Source organism: Gossypium hirsutum, chromosome A08 (genome assembly GCF_007990345.1).
Source record: "Gossypium hirsutum isolate 1008001.06 chromosome A08, Gossypium_hirsutum_v2.1, whole genome shotgun sequence".
Taxonomy (NCBI): domain Eukaryota; kingdom Viridiplantae; phylum Streptophyta; class Magnoliopsida; order Malvales; family Malvaceae; genus Gossypium; species Gossypium hirsutum.
Window position 1 is genome coordinate 122578452 of NC_053431.1, and position 11007 is coordinate 122589458.

At 33.6% G+C, this 11007-nt stretch overlaps 2 protein-coding genes across 9 annotated transcripts; both read right to left on the bottom strand.

The window, feature by feature from the left end:
- Positions 1–3093: 3093 nt before the first annotated feature.
- Positions 3094–7806, bottom strand: LOC107894438 (alpha-crystallin domain-containing protein 22.3). Of its 2 annotated transcripts, none has more exons than XM_016819718.2 (3): positions 7368–7806; positions 3767–4134; positions 3094–3530 (listed from the first exon to the last, which is right to left on the bottom strand). In XM_016819718.2, the coding sequence occupies exons 1-3, from the start codon at positions 7382–7384 to the stop codon at positions 3298–3300; spliced, it is 618 nt and encodes a 205-aa protein (XP_016675207.1). In that variant the 5' UTR covers positions 7385–7806; the 3' UTR covers positions 3094–3297. The 2 variants fall into 2 exon arrangements, with proteins under 2 accessions (XP_016675207.1, XP_016675203.1); XM_016819714.2 differs by having other exon boundaries at positions 3767–4137; positions 7368–7635.
- Positions 7807–8313: 507 nt separating this feature from the next.
- On the bottom strand, positions 8314–10731 carry LOC107894416 (nuclear transcription factor Y subunit C-9). 7 transcript variants are annotated; one of them, XM_016819697.2, is made up of 4 exons: positions 10505–10731; positions 10233–10256; positions 8749–9565; positions 8314–8592 (listed from the first exon to the last, which is right to left on the bottom strand). In XM_016819697.2, exon 3 carries the CDS (start codon positions 9557–9559, stop codon positions 8774–8776), a length of 786 nt encoding a protein of 261 aa, XP_016675186.1. In that variant the 5' UTR covers positions 9560–9565; positions 10233–10256; positions 10505–10731; the 3' UTR covers positions 8314–8592; positions 8749–8773. The 7 variants fall into 7 exon arrangements, with proteins under 7 accessions (XP_016675186.1, XP_016675199.1, XP_016675193.1 ...); XM_016819710.2 differs by having other exon boundaries at positions 8749–9590; positions 10505–10691; XM_016819704.2 differs by having other exon boundaries at positions 8749–9639; positions 10505–10690.
- Positions 10732–11007: the final 276 nt, after the last annotated feature.

Below are 11007 nucleotides of genomic sequence, written 5' to 3' on the forward strand. Positions count from 1 at the left end.
GGAAAGATAAGTAATATACAAAGCACTAGCATATGAAGTTTTCTTTTAGACAACATGGTGAAGAGTGATTAAGGTTAGATTGTATTGGACTTAAATATATCAATTTATTGATGTTAATTCAAAGACAAGTTAAACCATAGATGCATTTATGCATTGTAATCCACGTACATACATCTTACTTCATAGGTGTCTCTACCTATTTCAGAAAGAGAGGCAAACCCGGACAAAAACCTTGTATAAATTTAAGAGAAATATTATTTTGCAGGAATCCTTCAGATTAAGTAATGATTTGCAATATCAAATTTTATTTTAAAAAGTAAAACTTCTTATTTAGAAAGTCCTTCAACCTACCTTTCAGATCTCACACAAACTATATTACATGAAGTCTCTTCATTTTTACTAAAACAAATTCAGACACTTCATGGATGCATTAGATCCATATTAGCATAATGGATAGAGTTGCTTACAAGAAGTTCTACATACTTGTATTAGATTTGGATAGGTGAAGCCAAGAATTTCATATAGAGGGCCAAGAATTATGAAAAGGAAAAAACAATAAAAGCAATCTCAAGGGGAAAGGAGGTTGAGGCCCTGCCCTGCCCCTCTCCTCCCTTCACTCCTGTATTTATCCTAGTTCATGTCATGCAGCAATATTAGTTTTTTTCCCTTAGTTTTGGATATATTGGATATACTTTTAGGACTACATGCCCTTCTTTGGATTTGCCCTACATTGCTTATGCTTTATAGAGATAAATATACTTCTGGGCAAATTCTTCTATGCAATCTTTTCATTTTTCATTTACTTTCAGGTTTTATTCAATAAATCAAATCTACCACATAATTATACAGAGTTTATTGATTATAACTGTGATTCAAAAGTGTAGTATTGCCTACTTTATTGGTTATAGATCTTCAATTAACTCTTTAAGGAATCCAAAGCTCTATCATATGCTTTAACAGACGCAATCCAAATGCATATATAGCATTCAAACATACTAACATACTTGGTTCTTTAAGTTGTCTTCGCTGTTTGGAGTTCTTGATGTTGCAAATACTGACTTCATGGCTGAGTGAGTGTTGGAAGGGAAGTGTCATCTTTTCGAGAATCAATGAGAAAGTGCCGGTTTCCATTTAACAGGGACAAGTGAAGAACCATTTATGCTGCTCCGCCTCTTCATTTTTCTTGAAGTACCTGTGTGCAATAAATACCCAAACCAAGGTACAGACCCTCCAAATATATGGAAAACCTTCAAAAAGAATTGAACATATCTGTGCCGAACACATAATCATATTCAACACTTACACCCAAGTCATAACATTGAAATTACCCTCAACTTTTCTAAACAGGAGAATATCCATTTCCAAAGAAAAGCTCTAAAATAGAAGTTATCGAAATTCCAAATTGGAAAAAGTTAGCTTATAAACCCTAGAAAAACCCTAGAATAAAGGGTCTCTTGGCAATGAAATCCAAACCCCAAAAAGCAGCCAAAGATGAAAATAGCCAAAATGTTAATTCAACTTCCAAACACTTCTTTTAGATCTATTTTTATTATCATTAGATTTTTTTATGAACATCATTAGGAAATATTGTATGTAAAGCAATCCTAAGGTAAAATTCCTTGCTTTTTGCAACGAATAACATAATTAAATAGAAGGATAAAACAACTTAAACATGAAACTTTACTTTTTTACCAAAAAGATTAATAACCAAAACAAATTCAATCTAAGATGAAGCACATAAACTCAAACGATCCATCATATACATAATCCTGACCATGACCAATCCAAAACCAGAAAGAAGATGGCAAAATCTATAAATACAATTCAAAAAAGGGAAAAAAAAAGTTGTAACTTTTCAGCTTAATCCAGTGTGGAGTAGAGACATAAATTAGATATACAAATAACATGTAGTAGAATATAATAAAACAGATATATGATCATCTGGGTATTTTTACCTCATTGGAGAAACCATTGAAGAGTCGGAAATGTCATAGCTGGACTGATTGCTTCAACAGCCTCAGTATTCTGTTCGGTTGGTGAAGAGAACATATCGTTTGGATTAGTTGGATCAATGAATATAGCACACAATTGCAAGTATGTTTTCGTTAAACATATCATCCAGTTTAGAATATCGAATTGTAATGGAGGATAACTGTTAATATTTCACTTTCGTTTTTTCCATTTGCAGATCAAAGTGCTGGGATATATGGGCGGAAAGAAGAAAAAAAAAAAAAGGTTAAATTCCAAGTTTAGTATTGTTTAAATTACATTTTCACACAATATTATGGATTTGTTTCATTTTTATAACATTTTTCAGTTTTTTTATATATTATTTCAACTTTTTAAAATTTATAATTACTTATTTTAAAATTTTATATAAAATTATTTTAAAATTATTTTTTTACATTTTGAATCAATATAATATATATAATACTAAAAAAATAATTGACATATTCTAAGAATGCTACGTATGAGCAGTCAAAACATGCGACATATTCTAAGAATACTATGTAATCAGTCAAAACATGCGCAAAAAAAAAAAATTGATACTTTAAGCACCAAATTAAAACAAAAGGAGATATAAAGTGAAAAAAAATTCAAGGATTAAATCATGAATTAAGCCAAACATAAACTTAGATAAAATTTTAGGTTTGTCTTTTATTCAGGTTAGGCTATAATTTTTTGGGCCCAGCACAATCCCATTTTATAATTTATTTATGTTTAAAATATTATATTTTTGTTACTTATGTCTGAACCGTTAATTATTATTAAAGATATAACCATAAGTTGATATGACCCATTAAATTATCATTTCAAATAAAAATTTTACGTTAAATTATACAATTACTTCCCATATTTTTCATTTGGAGCTAAAATTTAACCTAAAATTTTCATTTGAAATAATGATTAAACATGTACATGTTAGCTTACCATTACATTGTTAACGGCAATTAACGCTCAGTGATTAAAATATTACAACATGATAATATAAATGACTTAAACGTAACATTTTAAATATAAGTGACTAAAATATAACTTATGACAAAAAAAATGACTATTAAATATATACTATCTAATAAGCTCTCCAATAAATGATTGATACCATAATTTAATTATTATTTTTTTAAAGGAGAAAACATAGAAAGGAAAACCGGTCTGGCTCTAAAGGAAGAGATTAAAGTTTAAACAGCGGTTTTAGAGATGCTTAAAGCCTATAACATACTACTCTACTGAGTTGGATGCATGGGAAGAAATGTAAAGTAAAGCGGCAGTCTCTGGCTTTCTAACACTTCAGAATTACATCTTCTTCACAACCGCTTCAAGCATTCCGTTAGCCAAATAACTCTTAGCTTCTTGGTTATTCACTGGACCAGGAAGCTGAAACGAGACGGTGAACGGTCCCGGTGGGCAAAGATTTTGTGTCAGCATATGGAAGATTTGAAAGTTCTTGCACACTATCTTCTCCCCAGTAGTTGACACCCCCTTTATTACGACTTTTCCATCAGGTTCTATGTCACAATTGAAATCTCCTGCACTCATAAACTCGGATATCTCAACCTTCATCCCAGCAAAATAGAATAACGGAATAGACAGAAAGATGCAGATGATGATTCAAAGCTTTTCTAACAGAGAATTCGACCCTCTCTTAATCAAAGAGATGACATCTTTCTGATCAAATGAAGAAAATGAACGTTCTTGGTCATATTTCAAGTGAGTTAAGCAATCATGAGGGGAGTGATCATCTTAAACATTCAAAGGAACTTACTTTTATCCATTGAGACCCCAGGAAGGGCGACACGGAAATAGTATGAATCCTGCAATTCACCAATGTCCACTTTTCCGATAACTGGTCCAACTGATCCAGTGGCTGCAGCACCAGTGAGTGCAACTCCATTTTTGGTAGCAGCCATGATATTATCCAACTCTTCCCTGGTTGATTGTGAAGGCAGAAATATCATAGCTGGACCGATTGCTTCCACAGCCTCAGTATTCTCTTTGGTTGGTGAAGAAAACATATCATCTGCATTAGTTGGACCCATGTATGGCACACAATTGAGAGGCGCCACATCAAGAACCGGCTGCTGAGGATTCATGCGATTAGGTTCATAATTGTCACCTTTTGTCCTTTCAGACCTGCTAAAAAACATGTAGACTGTCACATCTGTACTTTAACACCAGAGCTGAGCCCTGGAATACAAAAACTACCTTTCACAAGCAAATCTACCACTTAATCATCTCCCTCCGCCCAACCATTCCTACCATATATTATCAAAGTTCTTTTTAAAGAAATCAGCAATAAAATTTGTCTTGTAAATAATAAATCCATTCAAAGAACATGTAAAGAGTCTTATGGAAACAGAACATGGAGAAACACATACCACAGACATCAGTTATTTCTCAAACAACATTAAGAAAACAAAGATTGAAGCCAAATACAGGGTTAGATACTGCAAAAGTAAGATTTTTCTAAATATGACACAAAAATCCCAAACTAAACACATAAAGGAAACAAGCATTAAATCACCCATAACATACCGAAATAAAGAACCATCACGTTTGAAGTAGTTCTGCTCAAACCTTAGAACCCCACTATTGAGATTAAGGGATCTGAATTTTTCAGACAAAGCATTTACATCTGCCTCAATAGTCACACACCGAAAACTCATTGTTAGGAAAGTATGATTTCCTTAAAGATGCCGCTTAAACTTAATGTATGTTGTGGCTGAAACTTACATCCATGGTTAATATAATGTCACTGCCTTAATGCAAGACTACTTTCCCAATGCACTCCTTGTTTGTTCCCCTTAAAAATATTAATAAGTCCTTCACTACCTTGGATATTTTTACCTTTTACAGCAAATTTCTATGTTTCCAAACAGATTCCCTATTTAATAGCATAAATAAACTTCCAAGTAATAAAGCTGATGAGTTGCTCTTACCAAAACAAAGAATATATGCGTTATGCGCGTGTAATACACACATGAAACAATGGAAGAAGTTACTTGAATTTGTAAGTTTTAGATCAAGACACATATATTAACGAGTGTAACATTACACGTGCATGCAATGAGACATGTGAAACCTTAGATCAAGACACATATATTAACGAGTGTAACATTACACGTGCATGCAATGAGACATGTGAAACCATCTTTGGCATTTGCAAATGGAAAACACGCGCATAGCATGCGCGTAATTTACAATTTTCAAGGAACCCTTCAAATAAACAACACATGCATAGAATGCGCGTGATTTATAATATACAAGGAACTCTTCAAAAGGTTAACACATGCAATAGCCCAGCATTCTAAGAAACTCTCTATTATGCATTTGAAGTCAGCTGAGAAAATGGTGAAGGAAAGATTAGTAAGCACTAGTATTTGAAGTTTTCTTTAGGCAACATGGTGAAGAGGGATTAAGGTTAGACTGTATTGGAGTTAGATATAACAATTTATAGTGGTAACTCAAAGATAATTAAACCATAGATGCACTTATGCATTGTAATCCATGTACATACATCTTCACACATGTGTATCTATTTGAGTGATAGAGGCAAGCCCGGACAAAGAAAACCTAGAATAAATTTAAGATAAATATCATTTTTACGGGAATCCTTCTGATTTAGTAGTGATTTGCAATAACAAATTTTATTTTAAAAAGTAAAACTTCTGATTGAGGAAGTCCTTCAACCTACATTCTGGTCCTCGCATAAACTATATTACTAGAAGTCTCTTCATTTTAACTAAAAAAAAATTTCAGACACTTTATGAATACACTTGATCCATTGGCTTAACAGATACAGTTGCTTATAAGAACGTAATTGTATTAGAGGTGGATAGGTGAAGCCAAGAATTTCAGATAGGGGCCGGAATAAAAAGAATCAAATTATAATTTTCTTCTTTTTTTAGGAATTGCCAAAATGAAATTTTACTACTTTTCAAATGTAAAAACACTAAGAATCATTAATAAAAACACACACACTAAAAGCAATCTCGAGGGAAAGGAAGGCCAAGGCCTTGGCCTGCCCCCTCCCTTTGCCCCTATCTGTATCCTAGTTCATGTCCTGCAGGAATATTAGTTCTTTTCCCTCAGTTTTGGATATACTTTTATGACTAAATGCCCTTCTTTTTATTTTCCATTCATTGCTTATGCTTATAAAGATAAATTTACTTTTAGGCAAATCCTTCTATGTAATTTTTTTCATTTACTTTGAGGTTTTATTCAATAAACCAAGTCTACCACATGATTATACAGAGTTGATTGATGATAACTGTGATTAAAAAGTTTAGTACTGTTTATTGGTTATAGATCTTCAATCAACTCTTTAAGTAATTCAAAGCTCTATCATATGCCTTAACAAAAACAATCTAAATGCATATGTAGCATTCATTTGATGACCCATACAGTTTGTATCTTTCAAATTAAAAGTTGGGTGGGTATATAGGTGCAAACATACTAGGTTTTTCAAGTTGTTTCCTGTCTGGGAATTTTCAGTTCTAGGTAATCCAAAAACTGACTTCGTGGCTGGGTGAGCGCTGGAAAGGAAGTGCCATTTTTTCGAGAATCGAGGAGAAAGTGGCTGGTTTCCATTTGACAAGGACAAGTAAATATCCACTTATGTTGCTCCGACTCTTCAATGTTCTTGGAGTATCAGTGTGCAATGCATATCCAAACAAAGGTATGGGGATGTAAACCTCCAAATACACGGAAAACCTTGAAAAATTGAACATATCTGTGCTGAACATGTATGTATCTTTAAGTCCGAATAACATTGAACATTATCCTCAACTTTATTGAACAATAGAATATCCACTTACAAAAAAAAAAAAAAAAGCTCTCAAATAGAAGTTATCAAATTTCCAAAATAGGGAAAATTTAGCCTGTAAACCCTAGAAAAACCCTAAAATAGAGGGTCTCTTGGCAATGAAACCCAAATCCCCAGAAAGCAGCCAAAGATGAAAATAGCCAGAAAAAATCCTAATTCAACTTCCAAGCACCTTTTACGTCTATTTTTCTTATCATTACATTTTCATTTTTTGGCAATCCTAAGGCAAACCCCTTGCTTTCTGCAACTAAATAACATAATTATATAGAAACACAAAACTACTTAAAACATGAAATTTATATCTTTACCGAAAGATTTAACAACCAAAACAGATTAGATCTAAGAAGAAGCACATAAACTCAAACAATCCATCATAGATATCATCTTGACCATGAACAATACACAAATATATCCAAAACCCAGAACGAACATGGCATAAACTATAAAATACAACTTGAAAAATGGGAATTCAAAGCTAATAAGGATACACAGTGAGTAAAGAACGTATAAAACAGATGTATGACTATCTGGGCATGTTTACCTCATTGGAGAAGCCATTGAAGAGTCAACTGAGATAAGCAAAACTGAAAGCTTTCAGTGAGTCTGTAACATTGTTTTATCGGTTTCAAGGAATCTGCTTTTTCTTCTTTAGGCCAATGGGTTTTGCCAAAATGGAGAAAGACAGAGAGGACTACGTTGAAAATTATTGGCTGCAGTAAGGGCACCGTGCGTTTTGCCTTGGTTTGTGTATTTTTTTCCTTATTTTCTTACTTTTCGCCGGGGAAGGGGGTTTTTTTATATTGATTATTTTAATAGAAAAAGCGTATTATTAGAATTTATAAATAAGATTAGGACAAAATTATTAGTTTATTACAAGTATTTAACTATTAGATAATAATCTTCTACATTTTTTATTGAATAAATTTAGTTTCGATTTTTTTTACATTTAAATAGATTTGGAATTATTTTGACAATTAGATTCCCAAATATGCTTCAAATTCCCAAAGAGGCCATTAAAAGGTTTTTTTTTCTTTTTTTGAAGGTAAAGAAGCCATTAAAGTTAGAAAGGAACTCCATTACAGCAACTGGTTTGACCTGATATCACTTCTTAGTGGCTAATAAAACTACAGGGTGTTTTGTCCTTTTAATGTCTTCCTGTGACATTATATATCTGCAACTTCCATGGCTCCAGTTTCAAAAGTAACCCTTTACTGCTCAACTTCTATCCAACATGACAGATTGGGTTAACGGATATATTTGCATGTCATGTTTCTTCGATTAGTGGATCAGATCAACTTGGAATATATGATTAATTAATGGGTTATATTGGACAGATATGCTCGGAAACTGTTTGAAGTAACCAGAAGAACATGCTCCATAGGTTGTAAGAAATTCACCCTCTACTGTCCAAATCTAATCCTTGGTAAGAACAATGTTAACAGGAACAGAAATGGCTATTCGATACCGGACATAGATGGAGATACTGCTTCATAATAAAATTTATAATTATATATGTAGATAGATAGATATATTTCTTCTTTCACATCTCTAAGTAACATTCCACTAGAAACGAGATCGAAAAAAGAAAGGGTACATAGAAAGGAAATGTAAATTGTTCAATCATGATCAGTCATTCTTCAAGCATAGTATTTACAGAAAAAAAAAGGTCTGATCTTCAGCTTATAATCTTGATCAAGGCCTTTGACCCGGAGAAGCCGTCTTATTCTGTTCCGTTGAACATTCCCTAGATGTCTCAAGGAACTATTCTGTAACCAATTCAGAAAGTAAGCGAAGATAAGACTACAAGAAATGAAAGCCGCAACTAGAGCAATTGTACCATTCTACTTCTTCATTCCATATCAGTTTATGGTTCTACTTTCTAAGGTTCCGGTTCTCGATTCACATTACAAGTATCGACTTACCTTCTTAAATTCTATGCTAGAGTTGCTAATGATCAGAGGATGACTGCTGTTGCTCGGGACCTGGTGGCCACATCTGTTGCGCCATGTACGGGTGAGACTGCTGGGCATAGATAGCAGGGTCCACCACCGGCTTCCCCATTATCATTCCCGGAGTCCCGACCTGAGGTGCATGCTGTGCAGGCATGTAATAAGACAGCGCATCAGCAGGTCCTCCAACAGGCATCGTTCCTCGTGGAATCGATGCGAGAACTTCATCTTTCAAATCCTCCCTTGGAACTATGTCAACTAAGAAATCGAATATGTCAGTCCTGGTAATAGCTGCTGCAATATCGTTTTTCTGAAGTGTCCTCCTTTTATTCTCTTCCGTGTGATTCCACGAACGCAATGTCAATTCCAAGATGAACATTTCGCACGCCCGGGCAAAAATGACCGGAGCCTCAGCAGATATCATCCTCACATCTTCATCAGCTTTCATGATCTTCTTGATCCTCGCTAATGGAAGGTTATGGTTCTTGAAGTCCGTAACTTTCTCGATCTCTTGATACTGATTTGCCCAAAATGCCTGGAGTTGTTGCTGGAGTTGCTGTTGTTGCTGATGGTGGATTTGCTGATAAGCAAGTTGGTGCTGCGCAAGTTGAGCTCCTGTCGGCTGACCTGTGGACTGAATACCTCCAACCGATGTTACGACGGAACCCGGATTTGGGGCCGTCCCAGTCACTTGATTTTGATACGGATTAGTACCGTAAGGAACTTGACCTCCGCTACCCATCATCCCCATGGCAGGGGGCTGTCCATGTCCTTGCTGGTCCATTCTAATCTGCTTCAACCAAAACTTAATACCTCTGCCTCGAACAAACAAATTTTTAACTACGCATTACATTTTCATTGCATCTAAACATTGAAATCCGAATAAACCTCGTAAGCACGACAATCTCCAGTGAAAGGAAAGCCAAAAAAAAGAAAATCAAACCAACATAGGTTAGAAATTCACATTCCTTCAGATCCTATACATGTTACTCCAATTCACTATTTATCAACATAACATCAAATCCTATACATGTTATTTCAACTCACTAGCTTTCTAAAAGTGACACACAGTCCGACACATATCCGTACATGAGTTTGATACCCTCCCTATACATAAATATTTTTTTTTTCAGACACTCGTATCCAACACTCATGCCCAAGTCCTAATAAAAACAAAACATGTGTCATTTTGGCTCAAAAAACATGAATTCCATCCTGATTTACCTAATAAAGTTCTCCATAAAAATTTGAAAAAGAAAAACAAGAAGCACAATAAAGATAATATATGTCTATTTTCTGCAGGAATTCAACATAAAGAAAAAAAAAATATTATAAGAGAAGATGATTCAAGTAAAGATCTCCTAAACCAAACTAGATAAAGTATATACTTGGTATATTATACGTATAAAAGAACGTATACGAAAAGCTTATTACCATTAAGGGAAAAAAATTTGTACCTTGATTGGAAGATTGAGAAGAGCCTGAGATAGAAAAGAAGGGAAAAAGTGTCAAAACAGAAAAGAAGCTTCCAAGATCAAAAGGGCAAATTTGGATAAAAGTGTTTTTAATAGACTTTTTTTCTGTACGGTGAGAAAAAAAAACCCAAATTTGGTAAATTTTAGGGTTAAGAGAGAATGAACATTGAAGAGGAAAAAAAAAAGGTCGTCCGTTTTAGCAAATAATTAATTTTTTTAAAAGAAAAAAAAAGGATTTTCTCGTACAAACTAACCTTAGTTGGAAACAACAAAAGCTGAAGTTGTTTTGAGTGTTTTTTTCCTTTAATTTTTTCTGTTGGGTTTTGACATGTGATGTCAGAACTGAGAAGCTACTTTTTATACGGTCTGGTCTTCCTCTTCTTTCTGCGTTTTCCTTTCCATTTTTGATTTTCTGACGAAATTACCCTTTTCAATGAAATTACCTTCCGCATATCATGTTTCAGTTGTTTGGATTAGTTGGATCCGAAATATTAGATATGCACCTATATAAAATACAATTTAATTATGATACGTATGTATAAATATTTTAAAATATATAATATGAGTCGCAACAAAATTTGATATAATTGTACAGTTGACATTAATTTCGAGTTCAATTTAACAATAATCAAATCAATTAAATTGAAAATAAATCGATCTGAAATAAGAGATTGAATTGATGCAAATCAGAATTGATAATCGGACCGAGCTAAAATTTGATTAAATTGATTGAATCAATTTTTTCTATTTTGGATCA